The 12885-nt window shown below is 50.4% G+C and overlaps 1 protein-coding gene across 1 annotated transcript in view; it reads left to right on the forward strand.

The window, feature by feature from the left end:
- The window catches only part of LOC121661458 (hydrocephalus-inducing protein homolog), a 70870-nt gene that overhangs the window by 9559 nt on the left and 48426 nt on the right, over positions 1 to 12885 (forward strand). Inside the window, exons 6-12 of the mRNA XM_042021663.1 lie at positions 2831 to 3023; positions 4123 to 4222; positions 5845 to 5963; positions 7134 to 7357; positions 9265 to 9332; positions 11478 to 11710; positions 12511 to 12611. Of these exons, the coding sequence (XP_041877597.1) occupies positions 2831 to 3023; positions 4123 to 4222; positions 5845 to 5963; positions 7134 to 7357; positions 9265 to 9332; positions 11478 to 11710; positions 12511 to 12611 (1038 nt within the window). The remainder of the gene's footprint in view (positions 1 to 2830; positions 3024 to 4122; positions 4223 to 5844; positions 5964 to 7133; positions 7358 to 9264; positions 9333 to 11477; positions 11711 to 12510; positions 12612 to 12885) is intronic.

Here is a 12885-nt window from a genome sequence, read left to right on the forward strand (position 1 = left end):
ACACTCAACTTTATCATCATTAATCTCAAGTTCCATGGCGTCAAGAGCCTCCCTAATATACAGAGCCACCCCTCCACCTCTTCTCCCGCTCCCATCTCTTCTGAAGAGCTTGTAGCCATCCAGTGCAGCACTCCAGTCATGCAAGTCGTCCCACCATGTTTCCATGATGGCGACTACATCATAGCTTTTCTGCTCTACCATGACTTCCAGCTCCTCCTGTTTGTTACATGTGTCACTAATGCGTGCGTTAGTGTACGTGCACTTCAGCTGGGCTGCTGACTTCACCCCCAACTCTGGCTTACCGCCCTTAGGCTCCTCTCTGGAGAGCGTGGTTTCATCCCCTTTCCCTTCAAATCTAGTTCAAAGCCCTCTCAATCAGACCTGCCAGCTCAGGGGCTCTAGCAGGCCAGGTGCTGTAGAAGTTGGCCCCTGATCAAAAAACTCAAAATTTCACTGATGGTACCAGTCCTTAAACCACTTATTGATAATGTGGGTTTTCCTGTTCCTTTCATCATTCATCCCTGCTCCTGAAAGAACTGAGAACACCACCTGTGCTCCTGCCCCATCAACCAGTTGACTCAGAGCCTTGAAATTCTTTTTAATTACCCTGATGCCTTTCCTGTCAGCCTCATCGCTGCCAGCCTGGACAACCAACAGTGGGTAATAATCAGAGAGCTGATTTAGTTCATTTAGTTATTAGGGAATCTTCTGGTGATATCCAGTACCTGGATGCCAGGGAGGCAGCAGACTTCCCTGTGGAATGGATCCGGTTGACATACAGGGCCCTCCCTTAGAAGGGAGTCACCTACTGCAACTACCCTTCTTTTCTTCTTAACACTTGAGATTGTGATTTGTCTGACAGACAAAGTGTAACTGAAAGACTCTCCAGACAGAATTTTTTCTTTAGTGTCATCTGCCTGACCCTCTGGATCCAGGGCCTCGTACCTCTTCTGTCAGGGCACCTGGGTAGGTGATGGGGGTCAGGATGGAATTTTATTACCTCCCCAGGAGGGACCCATTTCCATTCCCCACCGTCTCCTAGGTCTTCTCCTTCTGCCTGGTGGCAGGAAGGGCAGGGCTCTCTGACTGCTGCTGAGCTTCTCTCAGGGTTGGAAGGGTGTAACTCCACCAGCCTTTTTCCCTTTCCCTCTCCCTAATACTCCCTCAGCTTTTCCACTTCTTCCTTAAGCTCTGCCACCGGACAGAGCAGATCATCCACCTGCTCACACCACACACGGGTGTCTTGTGCGCTGTCCTCTGGCACTAATGGCAGGCTCAGACCCTCCCTGCAGCCAGGGGCCTGCACAGCTGCATCCTTCCTGGGGGTTCTGTTTGGGTTAGTACACTCTTGCTGGCAGCAGCAGCAATGGCTTTTGATCATTTGTAAACCATTCCTGGGGGGGGAAAAAAAAAGCACAAAGAAGAAAAAAAAAAAAAAGGCAAGCACCTCAGAACCAGCCAAAAGACACGAGCCACTGCCAGGAGGGGGGGTGGCTGCACCCTTTCTGTTCAGCCTGCTTGCGCGAATGGCTGCGCAAAAACCGACAAACCGCCGTGCCAAAACCGCCGTGCCAAAACTGCCGTAGCAAGCCCCTGTTTGCTGCGGTCTGGGTCCCTCCCACTCCCCAGAGCCATTTTAAATTGCCTGCCAAGGACCAGGCGATCGACCCTCGCCAGCTTGAATGGATGGCAAGAGGGTCCTTCAGTGCCCTGGGCTTCTTGGTGTTCCACTGTTCTCTATCTACTTACACAGTATCTGACTTCATGCAAGCTCTGTGTGTTAAAAGAAAATCCCCTGACATTCTCTGGCTACTTCCCTGGACTGTTTATTTCCATTTTTTCCCACTTGCCTGCCTCAGCCTGGACCCCAAGTGATCCACTGTCCTCTCAGAAGCAACTAGGTTTCCCCACAGTTAACTTCAGCCTGGTTTTGGTTTTGTGGGTTTTTTCCCAATTACATTAGTTTTCATGCCAGTTTGTGTCCTAGACTTCGACCAGGACATTTTGTTCTTCCTTACTTCCAGTCTTAGGGATGGTTTTAGCTCCAAGGCTACTGTCATGCTGTCAGAGAAGCTTGTGAGATCTCAGAGCAGAGAGGACATTTTTATGAGAGGAGACAGTGCAGGATCCTTTCCCTCTCAGCACATTCTATGACCATGCACTGGGATGGGACCCAAACAGCCCTGGATCATGAAAAAGTCTCTTCAGGAGTTTGCTGTCTCCCTCCTGCATGACAAAGTCCCTTTCCTTCTCAGGGCCTCTGTTTTCATGCATATAAAACCTTGAATGTCACTGAAGGGATGCAATGTCTGAATTCATCAATTGCCTTTGGAAGTGCTCTGGGATGCTCTCATGGAAGGCAGAATAGGGAACAGGGCAGGTCGAAAATGAAGGAAACAAAGAATGATGCTGGTGACCTGTAGCTGCAACCCAGCTTCGCCTCCTCTTCCCAGGGAAGTCCTGCAATGGGTGCTCCTTGATCTTGATCTGCCTCCCCTGAGCAGCTCAGTGATAGGAAAAGCCATTTGGGGTGGCTGGTGGATTCCCCTCAGCTGTGGCAGAGGTTTTGAGCCAGGAGGTTCTCTTGAGGGCTGCTGGCTTTCGAAACCTCTCCTGAGCTTGTAAGTGTGGAGTAAAACTGCGTGCTGTGCCAGTGAACAACAAGTGATCCTCTGATCCATTTGGGACCCCGTGGCTCGGGGTCAGCCCCTTGCTGAGGAGCTGCTGCTGCTACTCCCCAGGTGCTTTGCTCTCCTGCACTTACACTGATCTCTGCAAATACGTGGCTTATTAAACGATCTGCTGGGTTTGTCTCTCCCTGCGGCTGCAGGCTGTGTTATTTGCTTAGTCCGGAGAAAGAGGTCTGGCTGGAAAATTTACTGGAGGAGAAAAGAATAATGGAGGAGCGGGGCACTTGTGAAGATCGCACTGCCAGGCTGAGTGACATAGTCGATGAGGAGATGGCAAAGGTGCAACAAGACCCCATACTGTTCTTCAATAACTTTTTTTCCATTGAACCACTGGTGAGTGATAGCTGAGAACCTCATCTCCTCTCCCTCTTCCTCATCCCTCCCCCTTTCCCGTCACCTCCCCCCCCATGTGGTCACTCGGCAGATCCTGAGCTGGCTTGATGTGCTGACAGGGAAGACATTGAGTTTCTGGTGAGGCTAGAGAGCTCGCTCCTAAAAGCATTTCTGCCCTGCGGGCTCAGGGCAGGGGTGGGAGCCTGACAAAGCCAAGCCCTGCTCCTGGGGCTCGACCTCAAGGGCACTCCATGCGTGTCCTTGCCATGTCCACAGGGACCAGTTATTGTAGGTAGGGGCTCCCCCAACACGTGGTGTGTGGGGCTTAGCAGGGGTGCTGGAGCACTGCCAGTTCACATATTGACCTGAAGAATGCAAAAAGGAAAAGGAGGCCAAATTCAGCGCAAGGTTAATCACAGAAATGCCAATCCCTTCGTGTAACCACGACTTGCACTGTTTCTGAGTCTCCCTTCCAGTGTCATCTGCGAGCCTGGACACAAGGCTGGCAGGTTTAAATGGGCTTTTTGGGTTCCGTTGCACAGAGGGACAGAAAACCTTTTCCTTTTCTGTTTATGCAAGCAAAGCCCCACCTCCTTCCATCAATCAGAGCCCTGATTCTGAGTACTGGCATAGTGAGAGATGATGAATGCCTAATGTCTGCACAGTGCAAAATCCCTTCTCATCTTGGAGTAAACCCTAGAATAATCCCAAGCTCTGCTTTCTTTCAAAACAGGTTAAACTAGTATTTTTATTTCCAAGGAAGGGGATCGTGTTCTCTTCATGGTTACTCCTGGTGCCCATCTAAGGCCAAGAGCCGCCAGTGCACAATGGCAGTTACACACCACTGTAGCTGCCAGCAGCGTGAAATCACCAAGAGCTGTGTCAGAGCAGTAGGAATATTGTGGAGAGTGGGAGCTCATCAGCTGAGCATTAAGAGCTCCCAGCGGTGTGTTGAGCTTGGTTTTGTTTCCTCAGGGTCCTTGTGTTGTTCACTCCTGCCTCAACGGTGATGCTCTAAATAAAGGCTTACAGGACTGTGGGTGAAAGCAAGAAATGTGATGTTAGAAGATAAGTGTTTTGCTGTCTCTTTCTGTTTTAGGAGGGAGAGATCAGGCCAAATTGTTCGGCCAAAATCAAGGTGACCTTTAAACCCCAAGAAGCGCTAGAGTATCGAAGTGTGGCTTACTGCAACATCTCAGGTACAGCTCCTTTCCCCTGCTCCTCTCACCCACAGTGAAGCCATGGTGCAAGCCCGAGCCCGTTGGGCTCCCATATAACTGCTGGGAAGAGTCCATGGTCAGCAGGGCAGTGCTGGCACATCCCCACTGTCCCTGCAGCTTCCAGGGAGTCTCCTGTGCAAGGCCAGGGCTCAGAGCACTGTGTCTGGATTACTGATCCCAGAACAACCCAGGCAGTGCAGGGAGAAGCTTTCATGCCATGGCTTTGCCAGCATTTCCTCAAAGGCCGAAGAGCTACAGAGCAGAAGAGCTTTAGTGAATGAGCACTGAGTCCCTCTAGACCACTGACCTCCAGGATGGCTCCATTTTACATGGATCCATCATCAGGCAGTGGGAGCTGAGTTAGAAATGTGCTCCCTGACCCTGGATCACCTCCCACTGCCCAGACACCACCAGACCAGAGGTGGCTGAGGCCCGCAGAGCCCAGGGTGTTTGTGGAAGGACCACCCTTGGCCAGCACCTGCTTCTCTCCTGTGTGGGAATTGTCACCTTGCAGCTCTCAGTCTGTGGAAATAGAACACAGTGCTGAGTGTCAGAAGTTGAGGGCTTTGGCAACAGAGTCCTGTGCTGCTGGGCCACCTACAACACCCAATTTGCCAGGTAGCAATTGCCAAACTCTTTATGAGCTTTGTGCCTTCACTGAATGGATTTCAAAGCTCCTCTAAGTGCATGGGAAGGAACCCATAGAATCACGTTAAGTATGTTAAGGATGGAATGGACCTTAAAGATCCTCTAGTCCCAAGCCCCTTGCCATGGGCAGGGCCACCTGCCACTAGACCAGGTAGCTCCAAGCCCCATCCAGCCTGGCTTTGAACACTTTCAGGGCTGGAACCTCCACAAATTTCCTGGGCAACCTGTTCCAGTGTCTCCCCAACCTCTCAGTAAAAAATTTCTTCCTAGTATCGAACCTAAATTTCCTTTCTTTCAATCTGTACTCATTACTCCTTGTCCTGTCATTACAGGACATCAGAGGTGTTTTAAACTCAGCAAACTGGTGGCTAAATGAGAAACCAGCCCAAGGAATGGGTTAGAAATTGGAAGTCAGCCCTAAGGGCTATCTCCTGAGGGAAGAAAAGGGTCCATATCAATAGCCAGAGATCTGCCGGGATGAACCACGCTTCTCATAGAGATATGATGGAACTCTGTTTATTCTATTGTCAGACCCATAGTTACACTCTAATTCCTCAAGCACACATAGGCAAGCTCCATACTATTGGGTTACAGCTACTGTTCACGTGGCCTTTAATAGCAAGCGATTAGTTACAGATTAATATGCACGCGACTAACTAACATGAGTCTTTCTCTTTCTGTGGTCAGCATCCCCCTCCCCAACATCCTGTCGGTTTGCCACATCAGCATTGCTCCTCTCTTTTTTCCCTAGTCAAGGACAGTTCACTAATATAGCTTGGATTGTGCACGTACACATGACCCTGTTCACTCAGCCATTTCTCTGCACATATCTTCTCTTGGAGCATCAGGAGCTGGTTGCATCCAGCTCAGAGTCAGGGACTACCATTGAGGCAGCCTGGAAAATACAGGATAACAGAGAGAATTATTGTACTGAAATGGACATCCTTCCACAGGCCGTGAGACCAGGCTGCCCCTGAAGCTCAGAGGGGAAGGCAAAGGACCCTGGGTTGAACTCAGCTATCATACACTGAACCTTGGGAAGATTTACGTCAACACACCCCACGCCTATGAGGTGAGCAGCAGGGTTGGGGTGGATCCTGATGGCTCCTGAGGCAGCAGTGAGCCTGGTGGACCTGTGGAATTCCTGGCAACTTGGGCAGTTGTGAGCAGGGAATATTTGACGTACTGCTCAAATCTGGAGGGGTCGGAAAGGCGTGTCTGCTGTTCATGAAACCCCAAGCCCTGATTTTTGTCAGCCTTCCTTGGCCATCAGCTGGGAGGCTTCCTGCAAAACCCCTTGGCCCATGAAAGCAACACTGGGTCAAAAAGCTGCATGTGCAGAGGCTTTTGTTCCAGTCCCAGGCACAAATCAGCTTTGTGCTCAGGCTGTCCAAAAGCAGCTAGAACAAACTGGCTGCATTTGAGTTCGAGTCCAGTGCAAAGAGTTTTCAGTCCAGTGCCTCCTGCCTATTCCTGGCAGTCGGAGGAAAGCCATCCATCCTCCTGGCTCTGCACTGGTCAAGGGGCTTGGGAGTTCTTTCCCTTGCTGAGCAGTCCCTCACCACACTTCAGCCTTGGTGCATCTCTGGCTCTAGAAAGAGGAAAGTGTTCCTGGGGAAAAAAGTAAAGGAATTTTCTACCTATTTGCCTCCACCCCAATACTGTCAAGTTTGCAAAAAACAAAACAGAACAAAACAAACACAACAAAGAGAGCAACTGAAAGAGGTAGGAAATGAGGCACTACATCATGCCAGACACTTTCAAAAGCTTGGCTGGGGAAGGGAAAGGCACCCTGAGTTTTCTTACCAAAAGATGGTGCTGTCTATACATTTTCATGCTGGTGCCTCATTGTTTATCAATGAATTGTTTCCGTGATCTGAGAAAAGGCGAATGAGTAGATGGTCCTGTTGGAGCTGTGCTAACCAGGGCAGCAGCAGCAGCAGCTCTGTGGTGATTCACTACGCAGCTGCAATCACCTCACGTTGCTCCCAGGGCCAGGTCTGAATGAGCTTGGTGATGCTGACCAGAGGTGGACTGCTCTGTGTCCATGGGATAACCCCAGGGTGACTCTGGTTATGTGAAGTTACCACTGCTTTGCATGAAAACCCAAAGGCAGAACTTGTCCTGTTGTATTTTTTTGTCTTCTGCCATTCAGCAGCACAAAGCATCTTCTGCCTTTTTCCTTCTGCCCAAGAAGGGAAGATTCCACATGTATTTCCATTTCGCTTTCTTGCTGCTGCAGGTGGATCTGATTAACAAGGGCCCTATTGATGCTCCCTTCACCTTCGTGCCTCCAACCACACACGTGGCCAACTGCTTCGAGTTTGAGCCCAGGAAGGGCATCATTGCGCCAGGCGAGAGACAGACTATTCAGATCTCCTTCAAAGCCACCGTATTGGGGATGTTTGATGAAGAATTCCAGTTCAGTGTGGCTGGATCTCCTATGCCTGCAGCACTGAGAATCAAGTAAGGACTCTGGGAGCTTGGTGAGCCCATCTGTAGCTGACTCTGGGACATCCCCCACTTACCTCAGTTTGGGGTGGAGCAGAGAAAAAAGATGTTTCCTGAGGTCATAATCTCTGCTCTGATCCTGACATTGCCTTAGTGTGAGGATGCCTGCTGGCCTGTGTGGGTACCCAGGAGCTGGAGTGACTCCCCCCTGCAGGGATCTCCGTCTGCCCTGGACCATGGCAGGCAGTGGGATGGATCAGCTTTGGGCAGTAGCTGCTCCAGCATGTCCCACCTGAATAACAGCCAGCAAGGCCTCCAGGGCTTTGGAGATGGGCCAGCCTGGGTGATTGTGCGCCAGAAGCAGCATTTTTTAAATCCTCTGATAATAATTGGTCCCAAAGGGGCAGCAGCAGCCTCACCTCAGCTCTCATGCCCATGCATGGAGACAGGCTGAGCTCCCAACTCCTGTGCAGAGAGTGCTCTGGTACCTCCTCTCCACAGCCAGGAAAGGGCTGATGTGGGACAGGGAACTCTGCAGCAGGGACCGTCACAAGAACTTGGCCTTCATCCCATGGGCTGGTGCCATTGCAAGAGATAATCCTTGCCCAGCAAAAGGGAGAAGGGGTGATAATAGGGGAGGCAGAGCTCACTTCTCAGAACCACAGCAGTGTGAGGGCTTGTCCCTGCTAGCCTGAGCCATGTGCTGGTGGGATAATGTAGTGTAAGCAGGAAAGCTGATGCTGGCTGCTCTGGAGCTTTGGAGCTAGGCTGCTGCTATTGGGAGGCACTGGGTCAAGGCAGTATAGAAATGAAAGCAATCTGCAGTCGGTTATACCTTGTATAGATGAGGGGAAATGGATGAAAAAGAACAAGAAGGTTATTACTAAGCAAGAGGAAAGCGGTAAGTAGGTCTGCCCATAGTAGAGAAACAATTCTGCTGGCTTTGTTTTTGGAGGAAAAGTGCTGGGTTTTTATTTTGGAACTCAAGAGGGAACCTTTTAACATCAAATAATTGATTGTCCTCTGTCCCTCCCCCAAACTGGTCATGGGCTGTTATTGCATAAGCAGCTTTCTCCTTGAGCAAGGCGTCTCTTGTTGACATGTGTAGAGCAGAGCCAATGGCAGTCCTGTGAATACAATAGAAGGCACAGTTCACTGGTGCTTGATTTTTAACCAGAAGCCAGAGTGGGCATTGAGTGGCATCGACCATTAAATAAACTTGTGAGTGTTGTGCAGCTCCAAGTGCTGATTTCAATGGATGTTGGTGACTTTTGGAGATTGTGTCTGCTGAGTTCAAGGGCAGGTGAGGTGGTGTGGTAGATTCAGGACACCCATGTTTGGTTGTTTAAACCATTGCTCTTGGCTGTGTCAGCTGATGCACTGGGGACGAGCTGGTCCTTTCCTCTTAAGATTCATTTGTCCACTGAGTAGAATTGTTGCTGCTCTTTTCAGAAGATGTTTGGGGCTCCCCTGGCTTCATGTCTCAAAACTCTGTCTGTAATTACTGTGTGGGTCCTGAGAAAGCCCCATGGAAACACCAGTTATATCAGCTAAGAAGTAGCAAATCAGGGAAGGTGTGGCTGGAAAGGCTGGTTACAGAAGTCCATCCCATTTCAGATGGGGAAACTGAGGCACAGAGCCGTGTCTGGGTGTGTGTTCAGGGTCTTTCATGGGACCAGCAGCAACTCTGGGGCACTTCCTGCCTGCCCTGTGCCCAAAGCCCCATCAGGGGCTGTTGGCTGCTGACCACTTGGCTTTGGCTGCCTCCTGTCCACGTGGACACTGCTGAGCACGTGGTGGTGTGTTGGTTTGAAACCCATGGTGCCCCTGACACCAGGTTTTCTGCCCCTGAGCCACGACAGGCGGATGCTTTGCAATTCCCTTTAACCAAGCCATTGCCTCCTCTGTCCTTGTCATCGCAGGGGGTGCATCGATGGACCGAATTTACACTCGGACGTCAAAGAGATCGACTTTGGTGACATCGCCTTTGGTGAGTGTTCCCTGGGCTTGGACGCAGCGTGAGGGGTCTGTGCATTCCAAAATTGAGCACGTAAGAGCATCCATCACTCACGTTCTGTCTCTTCAGGGTGTGAACTCCAGGGCTGCTGGTGCCTCAGGTAGCATTTTGCCATTGTGAGATCAAATAAAACCAAGGAATAGAATGTCAGTATGTTCTGGTGTGTCTCTGTCCTGGTTTAAAAGACAGATGTCTGCCAAGAAAGGCAGGGATCTTCATGGAATGGAAAGATGACCCCCTCCCTCCAAATTATTAAACCTTTGAAATTACAGGGCTTCCAGGCAAAGATCTGGGAAAAGGAACAACAGGTCTTTACTAGAATAGATCAGGACAGCACAAACAACAACACAATAACAGAAGATTCCAACCTGCCGAGTACTGTTTCCCTTTGGGTGCGACTATGATCCCAGGCAGGAGGAGCTGTTGGTTCTGGTAGGGCAGTGATCCTCTCCCAGCTGGCATCGGCAGGGAAGGAAGCAGGGAAATCACTCCTTTTGCAAACTCAGGGGCAGCAGGCAATCTCGGCCCTGCCGAACAGCAGCAGGCAGGAGGGGGGAAGGCAGGCAGGTTCGGTCGTAGTGCCGAGTTGCAGCGTAGCGGAGTCCCGGGGCCGAGCACACAAGCTCCCGCAGCTTCCTGATCCCTGAGAGGAAGGAAGGAAAGGTCTGCCCCCTGCGAAATCTCAGGTCCGAGTTCACAACGGCTCGCGGCATCACACCACAATTCCTGAAAAACCCTGAACGCAAAAGCCCACCCCCACAGCCAAAACCCCCCAAAACCTCTCTCCCCCTCCCCAGACCAAGGGAAAAATTCACTATGAAGCCTGAACCCATAACAATGAAGTTCATGAACTTTTTAAAGAAAATTCATTGCCTTCGTGAGCTGCTTCTTCCCCTCCCTGCATCAGCACTGAGGCACTTGTTAAGCTGCCTTTTGAATAAATGAAACAAGAAAGGCAGCAGGTAGAAACATGGTTCCATAATAGGAGATTGATCCTATTGCTTAATCCAATTTCATTCCTAAGGTCCCTTCAGCTGAAGGCAGCTGTTGTGTCTTTGCTTCTTTTCAACTGTTGACTGTTGTCTGCATGTGGTGACCTCAGTCTCGTTTGAGGTTGTGACATCTGTGTTTGTCCTTCTTGTGCCTCTCTGCCTGCGTGCTGGAGTCACTGCTGGAGCTGGCAATGGTCACTGTTGATGGGCACGGAGGAGCTCTGGGCTGTGCCTGCTGTTGGTTTTCCCCCCAACCTGTGTTCAAATGACTCTTGGTGAGAAGCCTGGGGAGAAGTCTCCTCTCCACAGAGCTGTCCCGCCAAGCCAGATGCCCACTGCAGAGCAGGTTGTGGCTGGTGTTTGCGCTCTGCGGGACACCCCCACCATGCGTGGCTGTATCTCTGGTATTCCAGTATGGAAAGCAAATCTCAGAGCTGAAGTGGGGTAAACCCTTGCAGGCAGCAATCACAGTGAGCAGCACGGGTGTGATGTCCCCATTTGTTGGGTGAGGTGTGATGTGGTTCCTAATTGCGAATCTTGAAGCAAGGCTCAGGTTTGCCTCCAGTGGAGTGGGCCTGAGCTGTCACGTGCTCAGTCTGTTTGGCCCAAACCAAGAGATGCCTTAAGGATCCTGCAGAGAGAAACTGCATTAGGGTGCTTTGTAACACGTTCTTTTTCCTGATTCCATCCTCACTTTCTTTTGCTGTAGCTTCTTCTCAATGACAGCTCATTGCTGATATATCTTGAAAACAGTGGCAGTGTTGGCAGACTTAACAGGGAATTTTACAGCTTGAATTTTCAGAGGTGAATGCTTGGTCTGGGTGCACACTCATCAGTGAGAAATAACTGGTGCTGGTTTGGAGCAGGTGGGGGAGCTCCTCCCCATGAGAAAGAGAGAAACTTGTGGTGTTCAGCAGGGCTAAGAGTGGGCATTTTCAAGGCAGCAGTCTGGGATCAGTGTCAAAGGGAACTAAGTGACGATTAATTCCTCATGCAGCTGCTCGGTGACCTGTAGTTCAGATAACAAAAAGCTAAATTCCAAGCACACTTTCATCCTACCAGGATATTCACACCAGGAGTCATGATGTAATTGGTGCCTAAATGGATATTTGTGTCCTTTTCCTAGGTGTTCCCTACACCAAGAGCTTTCGCCTCACTAACACCTCCCCAGTGTCCCTGACGTTCAAGCTCCGCATGTCGGACGATGGTTCAGGGCCTGTTGTTACCTGCCATGATCAAATGCGCAACAATACGGACCCATCCTGGAGGAAGGGAATTCATTTCTATGTGGAGCCAAAGGAGTTTACAATGACTCCCAGCCAAGGGACCATCCTCCCCCAGGGACACCAGGATATTGAGGTATGATGGGAAGAGTCCAGCCGGTGGGGCTGAAGGAAGCTTCACTGGAGTGTGGGAGGGCTTTAGCTCTGCCAGCTTTGGGCATCGTGTGCGTGAGAGACCTGCACCGGTGTGAGGCCTCTGTTAGCTGGGTTACTGGGGATGCTCCTGAAGGAGCTGTTTTGTCTCCAAAATCACAAGCTGAAACCGTGTACCAGATGATCAGTACAGAAGCCGTTCTTGTGCTTTTGAGAGAGATTTCTTTGATTGAAAGTGGGCAGAGGAAGGATGAGGACAGGAGGTGGCTGTTAGAGAGATGTCACTGTATAAAGCAGTTTGCTTTTCTTCCTGGTCTCATTCTCCTCTCCTGGAGAGCAGATGAGTTGTGTTCACTGCAGGGATCTCCAGGGGAGACAGAAAAAACTCTGCTGCCATGAACTGCCCAGCCCCTGCTGGGCCACACTTTGCCCTCCATTTCTTGCTGTAAAGCTGAACTCGTTCTGTTCAAGACAACAGATTTCTTCTGCATTTCTGTCATTGCAATCAGATGGGCCCCTTAATTTGAATGCAGTGGTGCATAGAGCCTTACTCTAATGTTTTAATTTAGCTGACCTATGCCCTGATAGAAGGGTGTGTTTAACAAATCCAGTATTGCCAGAAGGCTTGTGTTACTCCCAGAGACTGTGCTCTCTACACATGGACCAGCAGAAGAATTAAGGCAAAATCCTCCCTTTCCTTACCATGAAACAAGAACTGGAGGACACCACACATGGGCAATGAGCTTTTGTAAGGAAGGAGTTACTGCTCTTCTCTTCCACCAGGTGACCCTGTGTTCCAACACCGTGATGGAATACTACCGGCGTATCCTGGTGGACGTGGAGGGCGCTGGCGAGAAGGTGTTGTCACTGACCGTCATGGGCAGGTATCAGCATTTCCCTGGCCTCTCCCAGCACACTGCCGTGCACAGGCTTTGCTGGCTGCAGCTCCCAAGGAGAAGTTTTGCTTAATGACCTCGTGTTCTGCCCAGCTGGACATGAGAACTGCAGTACTTGGAAAGCAGCCTGTGCTGAAAAGCACCCCTGCTCCCACCCCAGCATGATCCTGGGCCTTTTTCTAAAAGGAACAGAAATGATATAATTTATTGGCCTGGTTTTTGGTGCTTGAGGTGGAACAAATTTGCCAAGGGCCTCCTCTCC

The sequence above is a fragment of the Corvus kubaryi genome, unplaced genomic scaffold, assembly GCF_017639235.1.
Source record: "Corvus kubaryi isolate FWS band 111438036 unplaced genomic scaffold, C.kubaryi_AGA036_p1.0 126, whole genome shotgun sequence".
In the NCBI taxonomy this organism is placed as follows: domain Eukaryota; kingdom Metazoa; phylum Chordata; class Aves; order Passeriformes; family Corvidae; genus Corvus; species Corvus kubaryi.